Source organism: Sphaeramia orbicularis, chromosome 15 (assembly GCF_902148855.1).
Source record: "Sphaeramia orbicularis chromosome 15, fSphaOr1.1, whole genome shotgun sequence".
Taxonomy (NCBI): domain Eukaryota; kingdom Metazoa; phylum Chordata; class Actinopteri; order Kurtiformes; family Apogonidae; genus Sphaeramia; species Sphaeramia orbicularis.
The window spans coordinates 3,870,317-3,893,548 of NC_043971.1; the positions used below are offsets into that span (position 1 = coordinate 3,870,317).

A 23,232-nucleotide genomic window follows, 5' to 3' on the forward strand; every position below is an offset into this window, starting at 1 on the left:
ACTGGGAACCATTTAGGCTTCAATGTCTTCCATGGACACTTTGGCATATGGGCAGTCGGAGGCAGGATTCGAACCAACAACCCTTTGGTTATTGGACGAGCCACTCTACCAACTCTACCAACCCATTAATTTACAAGATTAAAATGTTATATTGTTAAATGTTTACTTTTTATAACTTTTTTTATTAAAAAAAAAAGCAAATATGCTATTATTTCAACATTATGGTCTTGCAATTTATACAGATATACACAGAAATACATAATTTCTACATACAAATCTGGTTTTGTTCACATACTCTTCCTGTCAGAACTACAGCTATATTTGATTCAATTGTTAACACAAAAATCTTTTCAAATAAACAACTTTGCATTTTATTGTCACTTGCAGATTTTTTATGTTGCAATGTTACAACTTTTGGTGTAAATTCTACAGTCAGGAATAGAATAGAACATGTTCTATTCTATTCTATTCTATTCTATTCTATTCTATTCTAAATGGACCTCTCTCTCTCTCTCTCTCTCTCTCTCTCTCTCTCTCTCTCTCTCTCTCTCTCTCTCTCTGCTTTGGTGGAACCTTCTGTCTCTTCCCAGTCCAAACATTTTTAACCCTTTATTCGTCACCAGTCTGTTCTACAAAAACCCCAAACCTAAACTTCAGGTGATTGGCTACCTGTGAATGCCCCCCCCCCCCCCCCCCCCCCCGGTGTCTCCGCTCTGATCCAAACTATTTCCCCGTTTGTGTTTTTTTTTTTTTTTTTCTCCAAACTTTTGCCCCTGTCTTTTTCTTTTTTTTTTCCTCCGTTGCTCTTGTGGTTCTCTCTCTTCCCTCCGCTGCCGTCAATGAACGCTCGGAGCCTCTTTAACATATTCAGACCCACGTCATCCAGCAGAAGGTGGATCATGCGTCAACCTTTTCTATAAATGCGCTCGCAGTCCGCGCGCCGTGGAGGAACAGACCCCAGCAGTCTGAGGACACAAGGACACTGGTTTAAAGAGAGGAGAACAGACAGAAGGAGGAGTGTGCATCACTGCAGAAAGAAAGTGACCTGAGGTAAGTCCAAAAAAAAACCCCAAACCTTTTTTGGTAAAATATCTGTATTAAAAACCTCTTTCGTGACTTTTCCAGGACTTTTACGCGCCTGTTGATCCGAATCCTCTGTATTTAAATGCGCTCTTTATTCGAACTTTTCTTTAATTTATTGCCATTGCTCAATAAAGTGCAGGCCCTGGGGGGTGGTGCACGGCTGGCTGAGCCCCCTCAACTGTACCTATAAAGGCGCACAAACCTAATAGACAAGCCGGCGCATGTAAACCTGTAAAACTATTTGGAATAGTTGACAGCTTTTCTGCTCATTTTCAAGCGGCGGAGGAATGAAGGGGAGTTTCCTGAGCAGGAGAAAGAAAGAAAGGACGAGCACGAGTTGTTTTTTGTTTTTGTTTTTTTTCATGCAGTTTTATCAGAGGAAAAAATGTGAAAAGTGTGCAGGCGCATCCATCCGGTCTGAGGACGGAGCTGATGTGGGTCTGCCAAAGAAAAATCCCATTTGTTCGAAGTGTTTTCAGATTAGAGTAAGTGTTTAGAGCAAGAACTGCAAAAGAAGAGTTTTAGAAAATAGTCCAAGTTATCCCAGAAGAGGCTGCATCATGACTGCGTTTTTCTGAAGGAATCAGGTGGAACGGACTCAGGCAAATGGTAATATTATCTAATATTATCTAATATTATCTAATATTATCCAAAACAGTTTCAGTCTGTATCGCAGTGGTTTCCAACGTTTTTTGTCTCATGGCTCCATATTAACCCTTTCATGCACAATGGTCACTACAGTGGACAGTTATTCTCCAGCTGTTCTCTTGTATATTCATGGATTTTGTAGTTTTAGTTCCATATCAGCCGACACAGTGGACACTTATGCACCATCCCATACACTGCAACTGATAACATTACTGTAACTTTGCTGTTCTAGATAAACCTGATCTAACATGTTTGAGTGTAAATCAGTTGCTTGGTATTGTTATTAGACTGTAATGAACAAAAAGTTTGTTTTTTTTTTTGTTTTTGTTTTTTTTTTGCATATTATCTCCATGAAGTGAGTAATGACTAGTATTAGAGTATGATAAAATGTGAGAGAAGATCAGATTAGCAGCATTAGAATGTTTTTATTTCATAGATTTCACACGGAATACCAGTAAATGTACATGTTTCTTTTCTTCAAAAATTAAACACATGGTGTCCAGCTTAGTGGACATTTTTGCAACTCCATGAAAAATAGCTTCATAGAAAAATTCAATTGCATTGTTTTATTTTAATGCCCAAAGAGGAATAAAAACAATCAGGAAAAAAATCATGACTAATGTTCTCATAATTCATGCATGAAAGGATTAAATCAATTGATAACTTTTATTAAGGTTTTTTTTTTTTTTTTTTTTTTTTGCATATTATCTCCTTGAACTTAGAAATAATTAGTATTAGTATGTGTTAAAATGTGAGAGAAAACATCAGATTAGCTGAATGAAAACTTATTTATTTCGTAGTTTTCACATAGTGTATCACTTTTCTGATGATCTTTGTGTCAAAATTAAATGCTTGGTGTCCAGCTGAGTGGACCTTTTTGTAATTCCAGGAAAAATAGGTTCATTAAAAAAAATTTCAATTGTTTTTTTTTTTTTTTTTTTCATGCTTAAAGAGGAATAAAAATACTCCAGAAAAAAAATCTTGACTAAGGTTCTCATAATTCATGCATGAAAGGGTTAACATCACAAGTTTCTGGCGGCCCCAGACATTCAAAACAGAGACTTTTTTTTTTTTTTTAATTAGTTTGTTTTTGATCATGTGATAGTTTGCTATACTATGTTGCAAATAAACATTAATTTTAGAGGACATTTAGTCTATATAATGTATATTATTATGGACGGAGGCAGTAAAGCCAGGTGTAGATTACTGCACAAAGGACAAAGGGAGAATTTTATTGTCCTTGGTCAGGATATGTACACCAGATGGAGGATATGTACTCCATATAACTTTACATATATTCCATATTTCATATAATACAGACTAATTCAAACAATCTTACATGAAATATGGAATATATGTAAAGTTACATGGAGTGCATATCCTCCATCTGGTGTACATATCCTGACCAACGACAATAAAATTCTCCCTTTGTCCTTTGTGCAGTAATCTACACCTGGCTTTACTGCCTCCGTCCATAATGATATACATTATATAGACTAAATGTCATCTGAAATTAACGTTTATTTGCACTTGCCATTCCAACAGTCAGTCCAGCTGTGATTTCCAAGGCTGACAATTAATACTGAACAAACAAGAACTCAAAGTATGAATTATGAAAGAGCTGCAGCATCTGAAACCGACCACAATGAACATTTGACAGATAAACAGAACCACAGTGCTGCAGTTTCACAACCACAGTTTGTCTTTTATAGATTGGGATTGTCTCTGTCAACTCTCCATATATTTTTACCCACATTAGGTCCCGAACCCAAGGCTGAAAAACACTGCTGTATGGGCTCTGCGCCACTGGCCGCTTGGTTCCATCATTTCACATAACTTTTGTCCACTTTTATATACTTTTTTTTATTGTTGTTTTGTATGGAACAGACCCAGTGTGAAACAAAGCACCTTGTCTTTGGAGAAAAGCGCACAGAGGAGGAGGAAAAACGCACTGAGGTCGGACTGGGGTGGAAGACCTGCGCACCCGCCGTCGGACACTGTTTGGACAGACGCGCCATCCTTTTTACGCACGGGACCACAGGTGGATGCTGGGAAGCGGACCGGCTCGGAGGAGGAGATGTTCCCCCTGGCCCAGTTCGGTGTGCTGTCGGCCCTGGCCACGGCGCTCACCTCGGTCCTGTCCGCGGTCCTGCTGCTGGCGCTCACCCGGCAGCTGTGGAGCCTCCGCTGGAGTCTGACCCGGGACAAAGACAGCAGCCTGCCCCTGCCCAAGGGCTCCATGGGCTGGCCTCTGGTCGGAGAGACCTTCCACTGGCTCTTCCAGGTGAGGCGCAAACACAAAGGCCCCTTCAGTTTGAACAGGGCTGTCAAACTCATGTTAGTTCAGTTCCACATTCAGCTCAGTCTGATCTGCAGTGGACCCAACCAGGCAAATAATAACAGAAAAACAGAGAAATAATGAGAAATAATGTCAACTCCAAACTTGTCTCTACATTTTACAGTGAAAAAAGTCAAATTAAACAATGAAAATGTTAACATCCGCAAACTATCCTTTCAAACAATGTGAGTAACTTCAACAAACTGAAAGAATAAGTGTAATTTTAACAATATTCTGCCTCAGTTTATCATTTCCACATGTTCATTCTAACGTACAGATCACAGTGGATCTACAAATACACATAACATTTAGTATCGGGCAGAATATTGTTAAAATTGCACTTATTTTTCTTAAGACATTTCAGGTATTTCACATTTGTTCAAATTATTCACATTTTTTGTGAAATTATACTTTGTTTTAGTGTAAATACATGAAAATATTTACATTTACAAAGAGACAAATGTGGAGATTATTATGATTGAACTTGACTGTCTGACCCACTGGAGAGTGAAACATGCATGTGGAACCTGAACTAAAATGACTGTTAATTTCTTAATATCTATTTTTGCATTTCATAAATTCATCCCAAGGGCCGGACTGGACCCTTTGGCGGGCCAGATTTGGCCCCTGGGCCGCATGTTTGCCACCTGTGCCTTTTAACAACACTGTAAAAAAAAAAAAAAAATCCTGTTGTTTTTACAGAAAAAAAATTGGCAGCTGGGGTTTCCAGAACAATACTGTAAAAAACACATCCAACTGTAAGCATATTTACGGAGTAACATGTAGATTTAACATTTTAAACATGTAGATTTAACTTTGGATTTAACTGGTAAATGGACTGCACTTATTTAGCACATTTTCTACACCTTCAGGGTGTCCAAAGCCCTTTCCAAAGCCATCAGGTCCAACTGGGAACAACTGAACCCTTTCATGTACGGTGGTCACTACAGTGCACAGCTATTCTCCAGCTGTTTTCTTGTATATTCATTTGTTGTTTTACTTGCATATCAACCAACACAGTGGACACTTATGCATCACCCCATACATTACAATTCATACCATTACTGTTCCTGTTCTTGCTAAACCTGTTTTGCAGTAACATATTTATGTCTGAATCAATTGCTAATTGTTATTAGACTGTAATTTAAACTTCTTTTAAAACAAAAAGTTGTTTTTTTTGTTGCATATTATCTGAGTTAGTATAACTAGTATTAGAGTATGTTAAAATGTGAGGAAACATCAGATTCACAGCATTAAAAATGATTTTATTTCATAGTTTTCACACAGTATGTCAGTAAATGCATGGTTCTTTGCTTCAAAAATTAAACACATGGTGTTCAGCTGAGGGGACATTTTTGTAACTCCATGAAAAATAGTTTCATAAAAAAATTTCAATCACATTGTTTTTTTCATGCCTATAGAGGAATAAAAACATTCAGGAAAAAAATCTTGATTTCAGTAATCATAATTCATGCATGAAAGGGTTAAAGTTCAGTGTCTTCCATGAACACTTTAACATATGGACGGTCAGAGCCAGGATTCAAACCACCAACCCTGTGGTTATTGGACGAGCTGCTCTACCAACTCTACCAACCCACTGATTTACAAGATTAAAATGTTATATTGTTAAATGTTTACTTTTTATAACTTTTTTTCTTAAAAAAAAAAAAAGCAAATATGCTATTATTTCAACATTATTGTCTTGCAGTTTATACAGATATGCACAGAAAGACATCATTTCTACATACAAATCTGGTTTTGTTCACATACTCTTCCTGTCAGAACTACAGCTATATTTGACACAAAAATCTTTTCAAATAAACAACTTTGCATTGTATTGTCACTTACAGGTTTTTTATGTTGCAATTTTACAACTTTTTGGTGTTAATTCTACAGTAATTTTTTACAGTGAAGCGTTCCACAGTCCAAGCTCCTGACTTGAGGTGGGATTATTACTGCCCACCACTGGAAGGATCCATTAGGTTTTCTAACATATAGAGCCAATAAACGCAGAGTGTGTGTGTTTGTTTGATTGGTCACATTATTGATGGCATATGTTGATGTGCGGGAACCTTTGAAAAGCCACAGATTCTTGTGCAGCTGCTGTTAATGCGACATGTGTGGACTTGATGCTCACTGCGTTAATTCCTTGTTGCGGTGAAAAACAGACGTTTTGTGTTCAGTTCAGTTCTTCCCCATCTGTCTGTCTGTCTGTCTGTCTGTGTGTGTGTGTGTGTGTGTGTGTGTGTGTGTGTGTGTGTCTGTCTGTCTGTGTGTGTGTGTGTGTGTGTCTGTGTCTGTGTATCTGTCTGTCCATCTGTCTATGTGTCTGTCTGTCTGTGTGTGTGTGTGTGTGTCTGTCTGTCTGTCTGACTGTGTGTGTCTGTCTGTCTGTGTGTGTGTGTCTGTCTGTCTGTCTGTCTGTCTGTCTGTGTGTGTGTGTGTGTGTGTGTGTGTCTGTCTGTCTGTCTGACTGTGTGTGTCTGTCTGTCTGTCTGTCTGCGTCTGTCTGTCTGTCTGTCTGTCTGTCTGTCTGTGTGTGTGTGTGTGTGTGTGTCTGTCTGTGTGTGTCTGTCTGTCTGTCTGTGTCTGTGTCTGTGTGTCTGTCTGTCCATCTGTCTATGTGTGTGTGTGTGTGTGTGTGTGTGTGTGTGTGTGTCTGTCTGTCTGTGTCTGTCTGTCTGTCTGTCTGTCTGTGTCTGTGTCTGTGTGTCTGTCTGTCCATCTGTCTATGTGTCTGTCTGTCTGTGTGTGTGTGTGTGTGTGTGTGTGTGTGTGTGTCTGTCTGTCATGGACCTGCTCATGCGTTCATCTTCCTCTCATTCTTCCTCCCTTTCATCCATCTGGACTTCATTTCCTCCTCCAGGAGGTGTTGTGATCACTTTGCTTTGTGTATTTGTTTGTTTGTTTGTTTGTTTGTTTGTTTGTTAGCAACTTTACGGGAAAACTCTTCCACCCATCTTTCCCAGATCTTCCCCACAGATAGGCCTAGGCCCTGGGACCAACCCATTCCATTTTGGTCCCAGTAGGCCAAAGTTCAAGGTCACAGCAAGGTCACAACATCTACAATTTTCCATCTGTCATCATTGAGCAATTTTCCAAAATTCATAAAAAGTTCAAAACAACTCCGATTAGCCTCCAATCTGATCCACCTGTAGCTTAGAACAGTATCTTGTGTCTGGAACTAAATTGTCCACATCCACTGTGGAATGTGGACTCTGTGGACATTTACATTGAACATTGAAAATCCCATTTCCCACACATTTAAAATTAGAACTCAACAAATATTGATGTGAATTGAATCTAATTGGACAGACACATGACTGGGACCAAGCTTCAACTGTTTCTGCTGTATGGAACAACCTGGAAACTGTTGAATTTAAACAGAAATAGTCGATCCACACATGCACACTGTTCGGGGTGCTTGGTGGAGGTTTGCGTTCTCTGAACACTTGTCCTTCGCTGTGTCATTAGAGGCGCCTCTTCAGGACACACGTGCTTGGGTGTGATGTTGCCTTTGGTGTGTTTTTGTTTCTGATCGTCTCCTTCAGTTCTGTATAAACTCATCAAACAGTTAAAGCAAACCCTACTCTATGGCTGCAGGAACAACCCAGTCTGTGGTTCAGTCCAACACTGATGATGATGGGAAGAAGGGGAACCAACAGCAGACCCTAACCCTATGACAGACCCTAACCCTAAGGGGGTTCTGTCTGAATCACATTCTATTTTAATCCAAGTCCAAGTGTACCATTAATCAGAATCCCAGTTTCAGCTTGTGTAATCATCCTCAGATTTAGAGTGATGTGATTAAAATAAATAAAGCTCAGAAGGTGTGTTTGCAAGTGCAAGGAAGCAATACTACCCTATCTTACATTACTGTATTAAAATGATATTTTTATTTCTTACATCACATTAAGCAGTTAATAATTTTCCCTGTTGGTCAATTAATTGTGTGTATAAAATGGCAGAAAATTGGGGAAAAATTGTGATGATGACATCCTCAAATGTCTGTTAAACCCACAAAACAAAGATATTCAGTTTAGTGTCATGACGAAGCCAAGACCACACAAAATATTAATGGGGGGGGGGGGGGGGGGAATAGAAGGGGACAGTTACAATATATGCTCTAAACTAGGACAAAACCATAATCAATATTGTCACCATATACCTTTTTGTGATATATATTTGTCTTCTGCTGCGAACATTTTTGTTTTGACCATAAAAAGTAGTTTTAAAATCACAAATGATCAGCGTTTACGTTGTATTGATCTTTACACATTTTAGATTGGCTTTATCTTGTTACATCTTTTAATGCAATTTCATTTTATGTTAACTAAAAAAAAAACGTGTTTAAATCTGGGTAGATTAACCCTCCTTTCTGACATGGACTACAGTTAGTGTCTGATCCTTTGGTTACATGAGGTTTTCTTGGGATGTTGTATGTTAAATTTGGTGAAACAATGTTTTTTCTGGTGATAAGTCAACATAATGAATATGAATGGATTATTTTTTCCATATTTGTGCTTATTTTCCCGGGTGTCGTCGCTGTCAGATGTCTCTTCACTGACCTCATTTGAAAAACAGTTCTTCTTTACAACACCAGTCTATTCAACTCTGATCCATCTCAATCTAGACCTGGATCTGAAAACATAATTGCGTTTGTGGTTGCATTAGTGTTGCGTGTGACTCATGGGGTTCCCGTTCCTTCCATCGCAGCCCTTATCCTTCAGTTCAGTAAAGCCACTCCTGTTGCACATCACAGACGTTTGGGTTTCATCTGAACATTCACAGTTGTCAATATCAGGTCAAGTCAAAGGAAAGTTTCCTGCAAAGAAGGCGACGTTCAGACTGCAGCCAAATGTAGCGCGAATACGATGTTTTTTTGTCTGTATGTGACCTGTATCCGATCTGTTAAAGACAGTTTGAACAGCACTAATCTGATTTATTCAAATCCAACCCCTATCCGATATTTTACAAAGCGACTTCAGTCTGAACAGCCGGTCACATTTATATGACCGTTATGTCATTGAAATGCGACAAACATCACAATTCTGCGTTCCAGGAGGAGGAGCGAAGGGGACAACATATTTCCTTCCATAAACACAGTGTGTGTCTGCCAGAGGTGAATTCTCTCAGACTGCAGTGGAAGCTCAGCTTCCCCTAAAATTATGAAAATTAAATGCTCAAATCTGTTCAGTTGTGTTGGCATTTCATTGACTACAAATGTGTTAGAACACGTTCATCTCACAGACCAGTTGGTTCAGAATCAGCTTTGTCAAAAATCAGTGGACTGGATGTTGTTCACTTCTCCTCCATTCCCATGTCTGTGTTTTCTCATTCGATCTCTGCTCAGTGCATTTGTCCGCAGACGCTCAGCGTCCATGCACTTCAATGGGACTGAGTGGAACTGGGTTTTTCATTGCCTTTAAACTGGACAGTAATTGGATAAATGCCACCATGTTGTCCCGCCCCCGGACCCTCAGCGTCTCTGGGGGTGAATGGAGCTGTGGGCGGAGCTCGGCTGGGCCAGACGCTGAGCTTCCACGTGCTGATTGGAGGATTGGTCGAAAGGCCGAATCCCATTTGACTGACAACTATTTTCAGATCTGCTCCTTCACTGACACAGTTCAGTTTAATGCAGTCGCACATTCTGCTGTGAAACTGAGAGAGAAACCACTACGGAATTACTTGTTCATTTCTTGCACTGTAAATAAAACACACTCATTGGACTTCCTTTTTTCAATTTAACATAATTTCAACGTTTTCTTGTTTCAGTTCCATAATTTAATCATTTCTTGTTCGAGTTTAATATTGTTTTGTAGTTCAATCAATCATACTGTCGGCTAGGTCGGAGTGAACTAACTATCAAGTCCCTGGAAAAGACGCCTACTTGATACGATAAGGTCACTGAGCATTTTCTTAAAAAGGAACGGAGGGACGAATTTATGTTTAAATAACTTGACAATGTTTTTGATGTAAGCCGACAATGAGCTTTTCCTGTCTGAAAGACGAGCAGCCGCCACTGGTGTCTGCGTGGTCACGTATTCCATCAGGACCTCTTTAGTGCATGTGGGTCACTTCAGGACCTCTTTAGTGCATGTGGGTCACTTCAGGACCTCTTTAGTGTATGTGGGTCACTTCAGGGTCACATTCAGTTCAGACTCAAAACTGATAGAAGTCACATTTAATGTGGAATATGAACGAGCACACAAAAAAATTGGATTTTACCAAAAAATCTGAATTGTTTGTTAAGACCTGCTGTGTGAACGGAGCCTGAGACTCTCAGTCGTGTGTTTGTTGGACTACATTCGCTTTTCAATGGTTTATTTAATATGTGTGTTTGCTGGAAAGTTAACAAGACTCTGCAGTTGGAAGTATTTGCTGATACCATAGCGCTAGGTGTCAGCTGACATTCACATATTCCATTTGTGGGTTTGTTTGGTAAGTGGATAAGGCATTTTACTCAAAGTTTTTTAGAAAACAACTCAAAAACAGTCAGTGCATCAGAATACAGTTACACTCATAAACACTGTTGAAGTCAGAGCTGGGGCAGTTTCCAGGGTTTCCCAGTCTGTTCTGGTGTAGGAGCTTCAACCATTTTGAATCATGGAACTGGTGGAACCAACATTTGTCATTATAACGGTTGTATCAGGTTATCAGATCAGAGATGGTCATGGCTCTTCATTATTATCAGTAAGAAGTAACATGACAATGAATGATGAATGAAACAAAAAGTTATAGAGTTGAGCTGGAGGGAAAGAGGAAAATCAAACTTCAGTTGAAGGGGAACATGAACATGATACACCTTTACTATGAATTTTATTTATTTATTGAACTTTTTATGACAGGAGACATGGTAATCTTTGGCATTACAGAAAACTTAAACTTCCCCAATAAGGCATTTTAGGATTTGAATCAGATGAAAAAGGTGCAGCTGAAAATGAAGACGAGGCAAAATTTAAACAGGAAAAAGTCATGACCAAACTACAGCTCTGTTCTCACAGCAGGTCTTAATGCACAATTCGGATTTTTTGTGAAATCTGATTTTTTTGTGTGCTCGTTCATATTCCACATTAAATGCAACTTCTATTAGTTTCGAATATGAACTGAATGTGACCCTGAAGTGACCCACATGCACAAAACACACACTATGTTTATGGAAGGAAATTAGTTTTTCCCACCGCTCCTCCTCCTAGGATGCAGAATTGTGGCGTTTGTCACATTTCAGTGATGTAAAGGTCGGATAAATGCGACCTGGCCATTCAGACTGAAGTCGCATTGCAAAATATCAGATACATATCGGATTTAGGACCACATATAAAAGTGGCCTGGGTCAGATTAGTGCTGTTCAAAGTGTCTTTAACAGATCGGATACAGGTCACATTTGGGGATAAAACTCGATCCACACCTGCCTCCATACTTTATCCATACTCTACTAGTGCCAGACAGAGAGCTCCTCTGCTACTGTTTTACCTTTTCTTTTTTAGTGTTTATTAGCGGTTATCAAACTAGCTTAGACATGCATTAGCGCCACCAAGTGGACCAGAGTCACTATACATTCTGTATTGAAATTCAGTGTAGTTATTGTCACCATTATAATTGTCTCCATGGTTGTTGCTGTTTGTATTGTTGATACTTTCTTGTGAGGGTCTTCGCCACCTTCTTCTCTCTTGTTCTCTCCCCTTCTTCTACCTCCCCCACCCCCACCCCCACCCCCCATGTCAGGTCCGGCATCGAAATGTGGTTCAACAAAACTCATAATAAACACAGTAGAATATCAAAGGGCGCTTCACATACTTTATGAAGTTACCCTTGACAAAGCAAATTTGTTCAGCACCAAAAGGAACCAGACTACCATTCTACTGTTAGAACGCTGGACAAGACAAGTAGGAAAAAAAAAAAAGTAGAGTGGGATACTCCCTGGTAAAATGTCCAAATAAAAGAGGATACACAAGCAAAGGTGTCAAAAAATGGGCAATGATGAATGGGAGTACAGTTGGTGTCGGCTGCTGCCTTATCGGTACAGACAGCTGCCTGTCAGCCAGCTGAGCCCAGAAAAGAAGAGAAAAAGAAGAAAGGAAAAAAAAAAAGAAAGAAAAAAAAAAAAAAGAAATTCAGCAGTGTGACCAGTATTTGGAAACCTGTCAAACTGGTGTGACTCATTTTCATGGCTACATTTCCTGTAGCACCCCCTCAAACATTTCCTTAAAGTGTAAAACTTGTAACTCCACTAGTGTTGTAGTGGAAAACTAGTAACAAAATAAATGATTAAACTTCATAATGAACATTCATGAGTTAGGCTTAACCAGGGGTTGTATGAGGAAATAAGACTGAGATGGTTTATGAGGGGTTACTGTTAAAAAGTGTGCATTTTATAAAGTAACTTTCCATTTGTTATGTTATGGCTTTCAATAAAACCATTTATCCAAATATTTCTTTGTACTCCAGGGCTCCAACTTCCACATCTCACGTAGAGAACGCCATGGAAACGTGTTTAAGACCCACCTCCTGGGGAAGCCCGTCATCCGGGTGACGGGGCCTGAAAATATTCGTAAAATCCTGCTGGGGGAGCACAGCCTGGTGTGCACGCAGTGGCCCCAGAGCACCCGCATCATCCTGGGGCCCAACACCCTGGTCAACTCCATCGGAGACCTACACAAGAGGAAGAGGAAGGTAAGGAGGACTCAGGTCTGATTGGAGGAACCATAAATATATATGCTCCAGTTACACTGTGACAACGTCATGGACCAGACATTGACTTATGACATAAAACATCCTGGCACGCGTTAGGAAAAGGTCACGGTTGGGGTTCAAATTTGACAGTGATTTTATGGTCAACATAAAAACCTTCTGTTAAAGTATCATTTAGTTTCCACTTGGTACCTGTGTCCATAAGTGAAGAGACTCCTCAACTGTCCTCACCTCAGAAGAGCCCCGCCCACCCTGTCAGCTGTACAGCCCAGTAAGAACATCCTACATTAGTTCCACCATTTCATAGTACCGAACAAAGCAGGTCCACTCACTGGTCATGCAGAGATGGACCTTACAGACCCTGAAGACCACATTAGACCTTACAGACCCTGAAGACCACATTGGACCCTGAAGACCACATTGGACCTTACAGACCCTGAAGACCACATTGGACCTTACAGACCCTGAAGACCACATTGGACCCTGAAGACCACATTGGACCTTACAGACCCTGAAGACCACATTGGACCTTACAGACCCTGAAGACCACATTGGACCTTACAGACCCTGAAGACCACATTGGACCTTACAGACCCTGAAGACCACATTGGACCTCAGATTGTTGACTCACTGTCCTTACTGGAACTGTTGCTGTTGTATGTATTCAGAACAAGGTTATCATCGTTAACGAAAACTAATGAAATGACGAAAACTAGAATTGAAAAAACATTTTCGTTAACTGAAATAAATAAAAACTACAATTAAAAGAAAAAAACAATAACTAACTGAAACTGTATTGTGTGTTTACAAAACAAACTAAAACGTATAAAAATTATGGATAAAATTCCCTTCGTTTTCATCTTTGTCAATGTGAGATTGACACAAAAGCGATTTATTTCACTCGAGCAATTTTAGTTGCTGGTACCATATGGCACTTCACGGTCACTTGTGGTTTCCAGTCGTCTTCTGGTCCCCACTCTACCTGGAAACATGGAGACTAAAGTTGGGAGAAAACAGCAGAGTCCTGTCTGAGATTTATTTGAATATGATGGTGAAGAAGAGAAAAGAGACGACAAAACTAAAATTAATACTAAAACTAAACTAAAACTAAGCATTTAGAAAAAAATGAAACTAATAAAAACTAGCAAACCTGCTCTGAAATGAATTAAAACTAACTGAATTAGAGGAAAAAAAGTCAAAATTAAATAAAACTAAACTATAATGAAAAATCCCAAACTATTAGAACCTTGATTCAGAAATTACAAAAAAAATCACTGCCCAATAAAGGGTTAATCATCCCATACTATCCCCTACACCCTGTTTTATGTCCATTATCTTCCTCATCTGTTGTGCAGTCCTTGCCCACCCCACCCCACCCTGTCCTCCTCCAAAGTGACTATTTACTCAAAGGTGTTGACAGCCGTGTACCAGGTCATAATATTTTACGACTCTCCTGTCCTTTGTTGCCTTAAACCCTTTCAGATCCTGGCTAAAGTGTTTAGCCGTGGGGCTCTGGAGTCCTACCTGCCCCGGCTGCAGGACGTTGTCAAGTGTGAAATCGCCAAGTGGTGCTTGGAGCCCGGCTCTGTGGACGTCTACAGCGCCGCTAGGTCCCTGACGTTCCGAATCGCCATCAAGGTCCTGCTGGGTCTGCAGCTGGAGGAGGAGCGAATAGTTTATCTGGCCAAGATCTTTGAGCAGCTCATGAACAACCTGTTCTCACTTCCTATAGATGCTCCACTCAGCGGCCTACGCAAGGTAAGAGAGCACAGCAAGTCCTTCACAACCTCCAGGTGAAGGGGGGGGTTCTCAAAAAGAGTAAATATCCAGACAAAACTGAAACACAAGTAACAATCAAATCACAGAACTGACACGTGTCACTTCATGTTCATTTCCCAGTTGGGGCTTGGTGAGTGCTACGAAGGCGTTTTGGGCAAAAATAGTTTCAAGTTTTGATTTATCTGGACAAGTGAGGATAACAGTACCAAGCTGTACAAATGTATAAATCTATCTAGTATGTATTTTTAACTAGGCGTGTAAGAAAATATCAGATCTGCACTATATTGCGATATTTCATTTCACAATACTGTATTGATATTTAAAAGTACTTTATCAATATTTTTAGGTGTTTATTCAAACTGTTGTTATTGTGGAGGTTCATTTTAGTTTTTTTTTTTGTTTTTCTCTTTTATTTATATTTTATGTATTCTTATTTAACACTCTTTTATTAACCTCCTCAGACCCAGCTATGGGTTTTCTGTCCACATCTGTGGACAAGAGTTTCACAACTTTATCCAAAAAAAATAAAAGACTAGAAGCACTTGGAGAGTGCAGACCTCCAACAAGGCCGATCAGTGCGCCCCCCCCCCCATCACCACCAAAGTTTAATCATTTGTTCCTTGGGCCAGTATCAACATTTCCTGAAAATTTCATCCAAATCCGTCCATAACTTTTTGAGTTATCTTGTACACAGACAGACAGACAAACCAACGCCGGCAAAAACAGAACCTCCTTGGCGGAGGTAAAAAAAAAAAAAAAAAAAAGCTGGTACTTTGCTGACATTTCCTGGGTCGTAGGAGGTTATATAATGCTAGTTCCTTTGTTGGGATTGCACAAAAACAATGTTCTGATGTTAGTTGTGAACTAATAGAATATGAACATTTGAACAGGATCTGAAACTGTAATGTCTGTGAAACAGAATTTAAGTCTGAACACAGGAACATTTTGTGATATAACATTAGATCCTGTTGGGATCAAATAAAATGTGTTTAGTATTTGTGCAGATTTCTGTTAGAATTCCATTGTTCAAGGAAATAATCATTTTTAAAAAAGAAAGAAAGAAAAATATTACATTTTTAACAGTATCATGATATATCATATCGTGATCCTAGTATTGTGATTTGTATCGTATCACCACATTCTTGCTGATACACAGCCCTATTTTTAGCAGACAGCAGGTTTGGAGGACATGTGTTGGAGGCTGTTGAGTGAAATCTTCATGACATAACTGAGTAACACTGGCCATTTGTGAACTGCCTGAATGTGAGCTGCCTTTGCATTTGCCAATATGTCATATCTTACACTTATTGACAGTGGGTTTAATGAAATTCTCCATCTGTGAATGGAGCAGCATAAAAACGCATTAGTTATTGTGTGGAAGTTCTCCTCACCTCCGTCACCCACCCCACCTGCATGTATAAGGAAAGACTAAAAGGTTGTGGGTCCTTCAATAGCCAATGTGTTGTGATTGTGCAGATGTTTCCATTGACGATGTTTTGTTGTCAAATTACATTACAATTATGCACAGCCGAGCCAAAAAAAGAGTCCCATTTGCTAATGTTTCAGTGGATTGCCTTTATCTTTGATAGTTGCACACATTTACAGAGGCATGGTTTAAATACATTTAATGCAATGGCACAACATTTTTTGCCTTCATTTTTGGAACACATAACACCACTGAACCTGAACTGAAGCAGCCTCCGATCATAACACTGCCCCCACAGGTAGGCACTAGGCATGATGGGTAATTACATCATCCATGTCTCTTCTCACCCATCACTCTGGAACAGAGTCAATGTGGACTCATCAGACCACATGACCTTTTTAAATAGCTTGTTTCATCTAATATATATTAATCCCAGGCCAATGGCAGGTTCTTATTTGTTTAGTTAAATTCAGGTGGAGATTTTATTGGCCAGGCTGTGCATGTATCCATGATTTGAGGACATGTAAAATGGTAGACTGATCTCATGAAATCGCATTGTATGTCACACCAGTTCGTATGGCATGTGGTGTGCAATACGAATGTAGGACGTTTCAGACTTGGACGTTTCGGCCTAGGACGTTCCGGACTAGGATGTTTCGGACTGCACTTTTTGCAGTCCCTAACCCTAACCCTAACCCTCGAAAGGCCGAAACGTCCGTCCACCGTGCAATACGTATGCATTTTTGTCCTTTCACGTGTTATTCAATGCCATTTGGTTGCGTGTCAATTTACGCCAAGATCTCCACTTCACATAACCCTAACCCTAACCCAGGGGTCTCAAACATGTGGCCTGGGGGCCAAATACGGCCCACCAAAGGTTCCAATGCAGCCCGTGGGATGAATTTGCAAAGTGCAAAAATTCCACAGTCAAGGCTGTGGAACACATTTTAGTTGCGGTTCCACATACAGACCAATATGATTTACAGTCAAATAATAACAGCAGAAGAACCGACAAAAAAGAATGACTCCAGATTTTCTTCTCAGTTTGATGTGAAAAAAATATTACACTATACCTATAAATAATGACAACTTCAAATTTATGTCTTTGTTTTAGTGCAAAAAATAACATTAAATTATGAAAATACTTACATGTACAAACTATCCTGTAACAATAGAATGTGAGTAATCGGAACAAAAATGAACAACCTGAAATGTCTAAAGAAAAGTGTTGTGTCTTTGTAAATTCAATCCATAATGCACATGTATAAATGATAAATTGAGGCAAAATATTGTTAAAATTGCACTTATTTTTCTCAATAAATTTCAATTTTTTCAGGTCATTCACATCTTTTTTGTTTGAATAGGTTCTAAAAGTAAGTATTTTCATAATTTAGTAGGATTTTTTACGCTAAAACAAAGACAAAATTTGTACTTGTCATTATTTTTAGGTTATTTTCTATTATTTTACTGGTCCGGCCCACTGGAGATTAAATTGAGCTGAATGTGGAACCTGAAAGAAAATGAGTTTGAGAGCCCTGCCTTAACACTCACCCTCAGTGTGTGGTATTTGACACGGCGTGAACATACACACAGAAAGCTTATAATGCGTACAGATGACACACCAATTAACGTCAATTAAACGTGGCATTTGTATTTATATGATTTCATATGTTGAAAATGGAAAGATTTTTTGTCATTTTTTTATCATTTGTTCTCCATCCAGGGGATAAAGGCTAGAGAGATCTTGCATGCCAATATGGAGAAAATCATTGAGGAGAAAATGGAGCGACAGCAAGTGGAGGAGGAATATCATGACGCCTTCGACTACATGCTATCGAGCGCCAAGGAGCACGGCCAGCAACTCAGCATCCAAGAGCTAAAGGTACCGCAGCGAAGCATCGCCTACAGAGTTTAGTTTGATGTTTGCCGATGTCGGAGGTAAATTAGCCTTTGGAATGTGCACAATTTTTACCCTGATGTTCTAAAAATGTTTCATGAACTTTTGCTTGTGGTTACATTTCCATGAAAGGTCCAGTGAATCTGAGCATGAGGGAGCATTAGTGTTTTGAATCCATGAACTGTTGCTTTGGTTATGGTTCCGTGAAAAATCCCTTAAACTTCTGTTTAGGGTAGAGTTAAAGTAAGAGAAGTATGAGGCAAAAATGCATACGTTAGAGTCCATTTGAGAGAGAACAACCTCTAGTTTCTGTGTTTAGCATGTAGCTTCCAAATGGCTCAAACATAACTAGAGATGGGAATCGAGAACCGGATCCCAGTAGCTCGATTCCTTGGAATCGTTTGCCTGCCTGCTTAACGATTCTGCTTATCGATTCCACCTTCGTCGCGCATGCACAATGACGTCACGCTTACGCTTCATTGTTTTGGTCAGAATGTAGCCAACATGGAGCTGAGGCAGAAACGGTCCAAACAGACCAACCAGGTCCAACAGACCACACAGGTCCTAAACAGACCACACCAGGTCCAAACAGACACACCAGGTCAAACAGACCACACCAGGTCTAAACAGACCACACCAGGTCCAAACAGACCACACCAGGTCCTAAACAGACCACACCAGGTCCAAACAGACCACACCAGGTCTAAACAGACCACACCAGTCCAAACAGACCACACCAGGTCCAAACAGACCACACCAGGTCTAAACAGACCACACCAGTCTAAACAGGACACCAGGTCCAAACAGACCCACACCAGGTCTAAACAGACCACCACCAGGTCTAAACAGACCAACCAGGTCTAAACAGACCACACCAGTCCAAAACAGACCACACCAGGACCCAAACAGACCACACCAGGTCTAAACAGACCACACCAGGTCCAAACAGACCACACCAGGTCCAAACAGACCACACCAGGTCCAAACAGACCACACCAGGTCTAAACAGACCACACCAGGTCCAAACAGACCACACCAGGTCTAAACAGACCACACCAGGTCCAAACAGACCACACCAGGTCCAGTTGAACACTGTCAAAGCTTCCATTTCTTCTAAAGGTGGAATCCCTCCAATCTGCTCAAACATTTGTCCACAGCATGTGATTCATTTGATTCACTACTTAGCGGTGCTTGTGAATCTAGCGGCAGAGTGAACACCAGGCCGTCATCTGGGCCCAGTTCCGGTTCCAGTGCGGGTAACAAACGTCGTACCCCCTCAAATACAAGTTTCTGAAGGTAGGGGAAAGGAAATGAGGAGCACAACAACAGGAGACGGGCAGAGTCGAACCAGTTCCACGTAGTGGAAATGCAGCAATAGAAGAATTAGTAAAGAGTCTTTAGTTTCACTTTCACTGTACACTATAAAAAAAAAATCTGTAATTTAACAGAATTTTTACCATTTATTTTACAGTTTTTTCCTGTATACAGGAAAATATCAATGAAATGACAAAAATAGACTGTGATTTGACATGTCAAATATAAAATAACATGAAAAAACTGTAGCTGTGAATAACCAAAAAATTTCTATTTTTTTTAAAAGAAATTGTTTTCTTTTTTCAAAGAAAACTACAGTGAAAATACATTTGGAAATGTATCATAATTTCATAAATATTTATTTCTATTTATGAGATTAAACTGTTAATTTAAAGTTTAATACTGTAAAAAAAAATAATAAAACAAGATAAAATTACTGATAACCATAAAAGAAGTATTTGCTCTGTCAGTTTAACAAGACTTGTTTGTTAATTGACAAATATCTTGTGTAATTACAGGAGGTTTCCCAACAAATATGTTGAATAAATGTATTTTTGTGAATGTCTAACATGTATAAGCACTGATAAACTGTCCAAATACAGTTTTTATCAGTGGATTAGACAACTGAGTCTCAGTGAAAATTATTTATATCTATATTTACAGGTAATTTGATTGTTTTAAGTATGTAAGTATTCTTTATTAAACATTAAAACGTCAAAAAAATCTGCAAAATCTCATGTGAAATTAGAGCAAAAAACTGTATATTAATTATGGAAAATTACCGTATTTTTATGAGATGGTTATTTTCCGTTATTTATCAGTATTTTTTTGGTGCCCCAGCTGCTGGAATATTACTGTTTTTTTACAGGGTTTTTTTTGTTTTGTTTTTACAGTGTATGCCCACACCCCCATCCCCCCAAACTGGACCCAGCGTCATCTGTTATTATTATTTGTACATACTGTATATGTTATATTTCCTGTGCAGATGGAAATATAAAAGACAGTTCATGCAAACACACCTGTTTGGACTCTTTTATTCCCTCACCCAATGAGAATCGATAAGGAATCGGATCGATAAGCAAAATCGATGATGGAATCAGAATCGTTAAATTCCTATCGATTCCCATCCCTAAACATAACCTCTGTCCCTAATCCTTAAATTGAGTTGGTAGATGTTAAAGGGTTGAATTCAGATGAGATGAACCCAGATGAACCCGTGCCTCCACCTTCATCCTACAGGAAACTGCAGTCGAGTTGATCTTTGCTGCTCATTCCACCACCGCCAGCGCCTCCACGTCCTTGGTGCTGCAGCTTCTGCGTCACCCAGCGGTGGTGGAACGGGCCCGAGCCGAGCTGGACGCCGAGGGCCTGGGCTACGAAGCCCACAAAAGCAACTGCCGGTCCGCCGTCACCATGGAGACAGAGGCCGGCGCTGACTCCGAGACCACCTGTCTGCTGACCAGGGCGGGTCATCATCACCAGAATCATGACCCGGGTTTTCCGTGGTCCCAGTCTCATGTACCGTACCTGAGTCTGGACAAACTGAGCCAGCTTCGCTACATCGACTGTATAGTCAAAGAGGTGCTTCGCTTCCTGCCGCCGGTCTCCGGTGGATACAGGACCGCACTGCAGACCTTTGAACTAGATGTGAGTCCAGGTCTCTGAGAGCTTCACATTCACACCAAGACTAGGGCTGTGTATCGGCAAGAATCTGGTGATACGATACAAATCACAATACTAGGATCACAATACAATATATCACAATATATCATGATACTGTTAGAAAGGAAATTTTTTGTTTGTTTCTGTTTTTTAAATGATTATTTCCTTGAAGAATTTAATTACACCAGAAATATGCACAAATACTAAACACATTTTTATCTGATCACAACAGGATCTACTGTTATATCACAAAATGTTCCTGTGTTCAAACTGAAATTCTGTTTTACAGACATTACAGTTTCAGATCCTGTTCAAATGTTCAGATTCTATTAGTTCACAACTAACATCAGAACAGTACTTTTGTGTGATACCAACAAAGGAACTAAGATTATTTAATTAAAGAGTGTAAAATAATAATAATAAATAAAAAATAAACAAAAAAGGAAAACAAAAAAACAAAAATGAACCACCACAATATCTGCATTTGAATAACATACAGTTCTTTTTAATATCGATACAGTATTGTGAAATGAAATATCACGATATATTGCAGAACCGATGTTTTCTTACACCCCTAAATACTATAATACAATATTATGTTATAGTACAGATACTGACAAATATCCACAAGCGCTGTAGAATATCTCTGTCATCTTGATAAGCTTCTTCACATTTTAATGGGACACGATGTTCTGCAAATCTATTGGCAGATAAAAGACAAAATTTGGGGGATTTTTTTTAACCAAGATTTCTGATGTTTATTTCCCTCACAGGGCTACCAGGTCCCCAAAGGCTGGAGCGTCATGTATAGTATTAGGGACACCCATGAGACCGCTGCAGTCTTCCAGAGCCCGGAGCTGTTTGACCCGGATCGCTTCGGTCCGGACCGCGAGGAGAGCCGGTCGGCCCGGTTCAGCTACGTGCCGTTCGGCGGTGGCGTGCGGAGCTGCGTAGGGAAGGAGCTGGCACAGATCATCCTAAAGACTCTGACTGTGGAGCTGATCGGGTCATGCAAATGGACCCTGGCCACGGAGAACTTCCCCAAGATGCAGACGGTCCCCATAGTGCATCCGGTGAACGGGCTGCACGTGCATTTCAACTACAACTACCCACTTTAGAAGCAGATTTGGTCTGACAGACTTTACAGATAAACTCCTGCAAGAGGCATTTTCAGTGCGCTGCTGGATTTAAGTCCATGAAAGGATTCTCGCAATCATGAGTTTGGAGGAGAGCTTCTTCAGTGGTACGGTCCAAACCTAAGGAACCACTTCCATGACGTTACTGGGGTGAGAAAAGGCAGTCGCTTTAGCCGTGACCACAGGACCAGAATGATCTGACTTTACATAGATAAAAGGTAAAAACCTGTTGGAAATGTAATTAGAAGCAGGAGCATCCAAGAGCCTGGTGCTAAAATGACATTTTAACAACTCATAAGTAGGGATGGGAATCGATAAGAATTTAACGATTCCGATTCCAATATCAATTTTGCTTATCAATCCGATTCCTTATCAATTCTCTTATCGATTCTCATTGGGTGAGGGAATAAAAGAGTACAAACGGGTGTGTTTGCATTAACTGTCTTCTATATTTCCATCTGCACAGAAAATAGAACATATACAGTATGGACAAATAATAATAACAGATGACGCCGAGCCCAGTTTGGGTGAAAGTGAAACTAAAGACGCTTCACAAATTCCTCTATTGCTCCATTTCCACTACGTGGAACCGGTTCGATTCTGCCCATCTCCCATTGTTGTGCACCTCATTTCCTTTCCCCTACCTTCAGAAACTTGCATTTTAGGGGTTTGATGTTTTTTGCCCACACCGGAACCGGAACTGGGCCCGGATGACGTCCTGGTGTTCACTCTGCCGCTAGATTCACAAGTGCTGCTAAGTAGAGAATCAAATGAATCCCATGCTGTGGACAAATGTTTGAGCAGATTGGAGGGATTCCACCCTTTAGAAGAAATGGAAGCTTTGACAGACTTCAACTGGACCTGGTGTGGTCTGTTTGGACCTGGTGTGGTCTGTTTAGACCTGGTGTGGTCTGTTTAGACCTGGTGTGGTCTGTTTGGACCTGGTGTGGTCTGTTTAGACCTGGTGTGGTCTGTTTGGACCTGGTGTGGTCTGTTTAGACCTGGTGTGGTCTGTTTAGACCTGGTGTGGTCTGTTTGGACCTGGTGTGGTCTGTTGGACCTGGTGTGGTCTGTTTAGACCTGGTGTGGTCTGTTTGGACCTGGTGTGGTCTGTTTGGACCTGGTGTGGTCTGTTTGGACCCGGTGTCATCTTTTTTGACCGTTTCTGCCCCAACGCCATGTTGGCTACGTTCTGACCAAAACAATGCAGCGTACGTGTGATGTCATCGCACATGTGCAACGAAGGCAGAATCAATAA

At 40.2% G+C, this 23,232-nt stretch overlaps 1 protein-coding gene across 1 annotated transcript; it reads left to right on the forward strand.

Moving 5' to 3' along the window:
• Positions 1–807: 807 nt before the first annotated feature.
• LOC115434688 (cytochrome P450 26B1-like) lies at positions 808–22,264 on the forward strand. The gene is made up of 7 exons (XM_030156767.1): positions 808–1,050; positions 3,619–4,015; positions 12,518–12,742; positions 14,243–14,518; positions 17,689–17,847; positions 20,416–20,823; positions 21,612–22,264. Exons 2-7 carry the CDS (start codon positions 3,809–3,811, stop codon positions 21,954–21,956), a joined length of 1,620 nt encoding a protein of 539 aa, XP_030012627.1. The 5' UTR covers positions 808–1,050; positions 3,619–3,808; the 3' UTR covers positions 21,957–22,264.
• Positions 22,265–23,232: the final 968 nt, after the last annotated feature.

Coding starts and splice junctions, on each gene's coding strand:
- LOC115434688 (XM_030156767.1), top strand. CDS start 3,809: ATGTTCCCCCTGGCCCAGTTCGGTGTGCTGTCGGCCCTGGCCACGGCG. Junction 4,016..12,517: donor CCTTCCACTGGCTCTTCCAG/GTGAGGCGCAAA, acceptor TTTGTACTCCAG/GGCTCCAACTTCCACATCTC. Junction 14,519..17,688: donor CACTCAGCGGCCTACGCAAG/GTAAGAGAGCAC, acceptor TTCTCCATCCAG/GGGATAAAGGCTAGAGAGAT.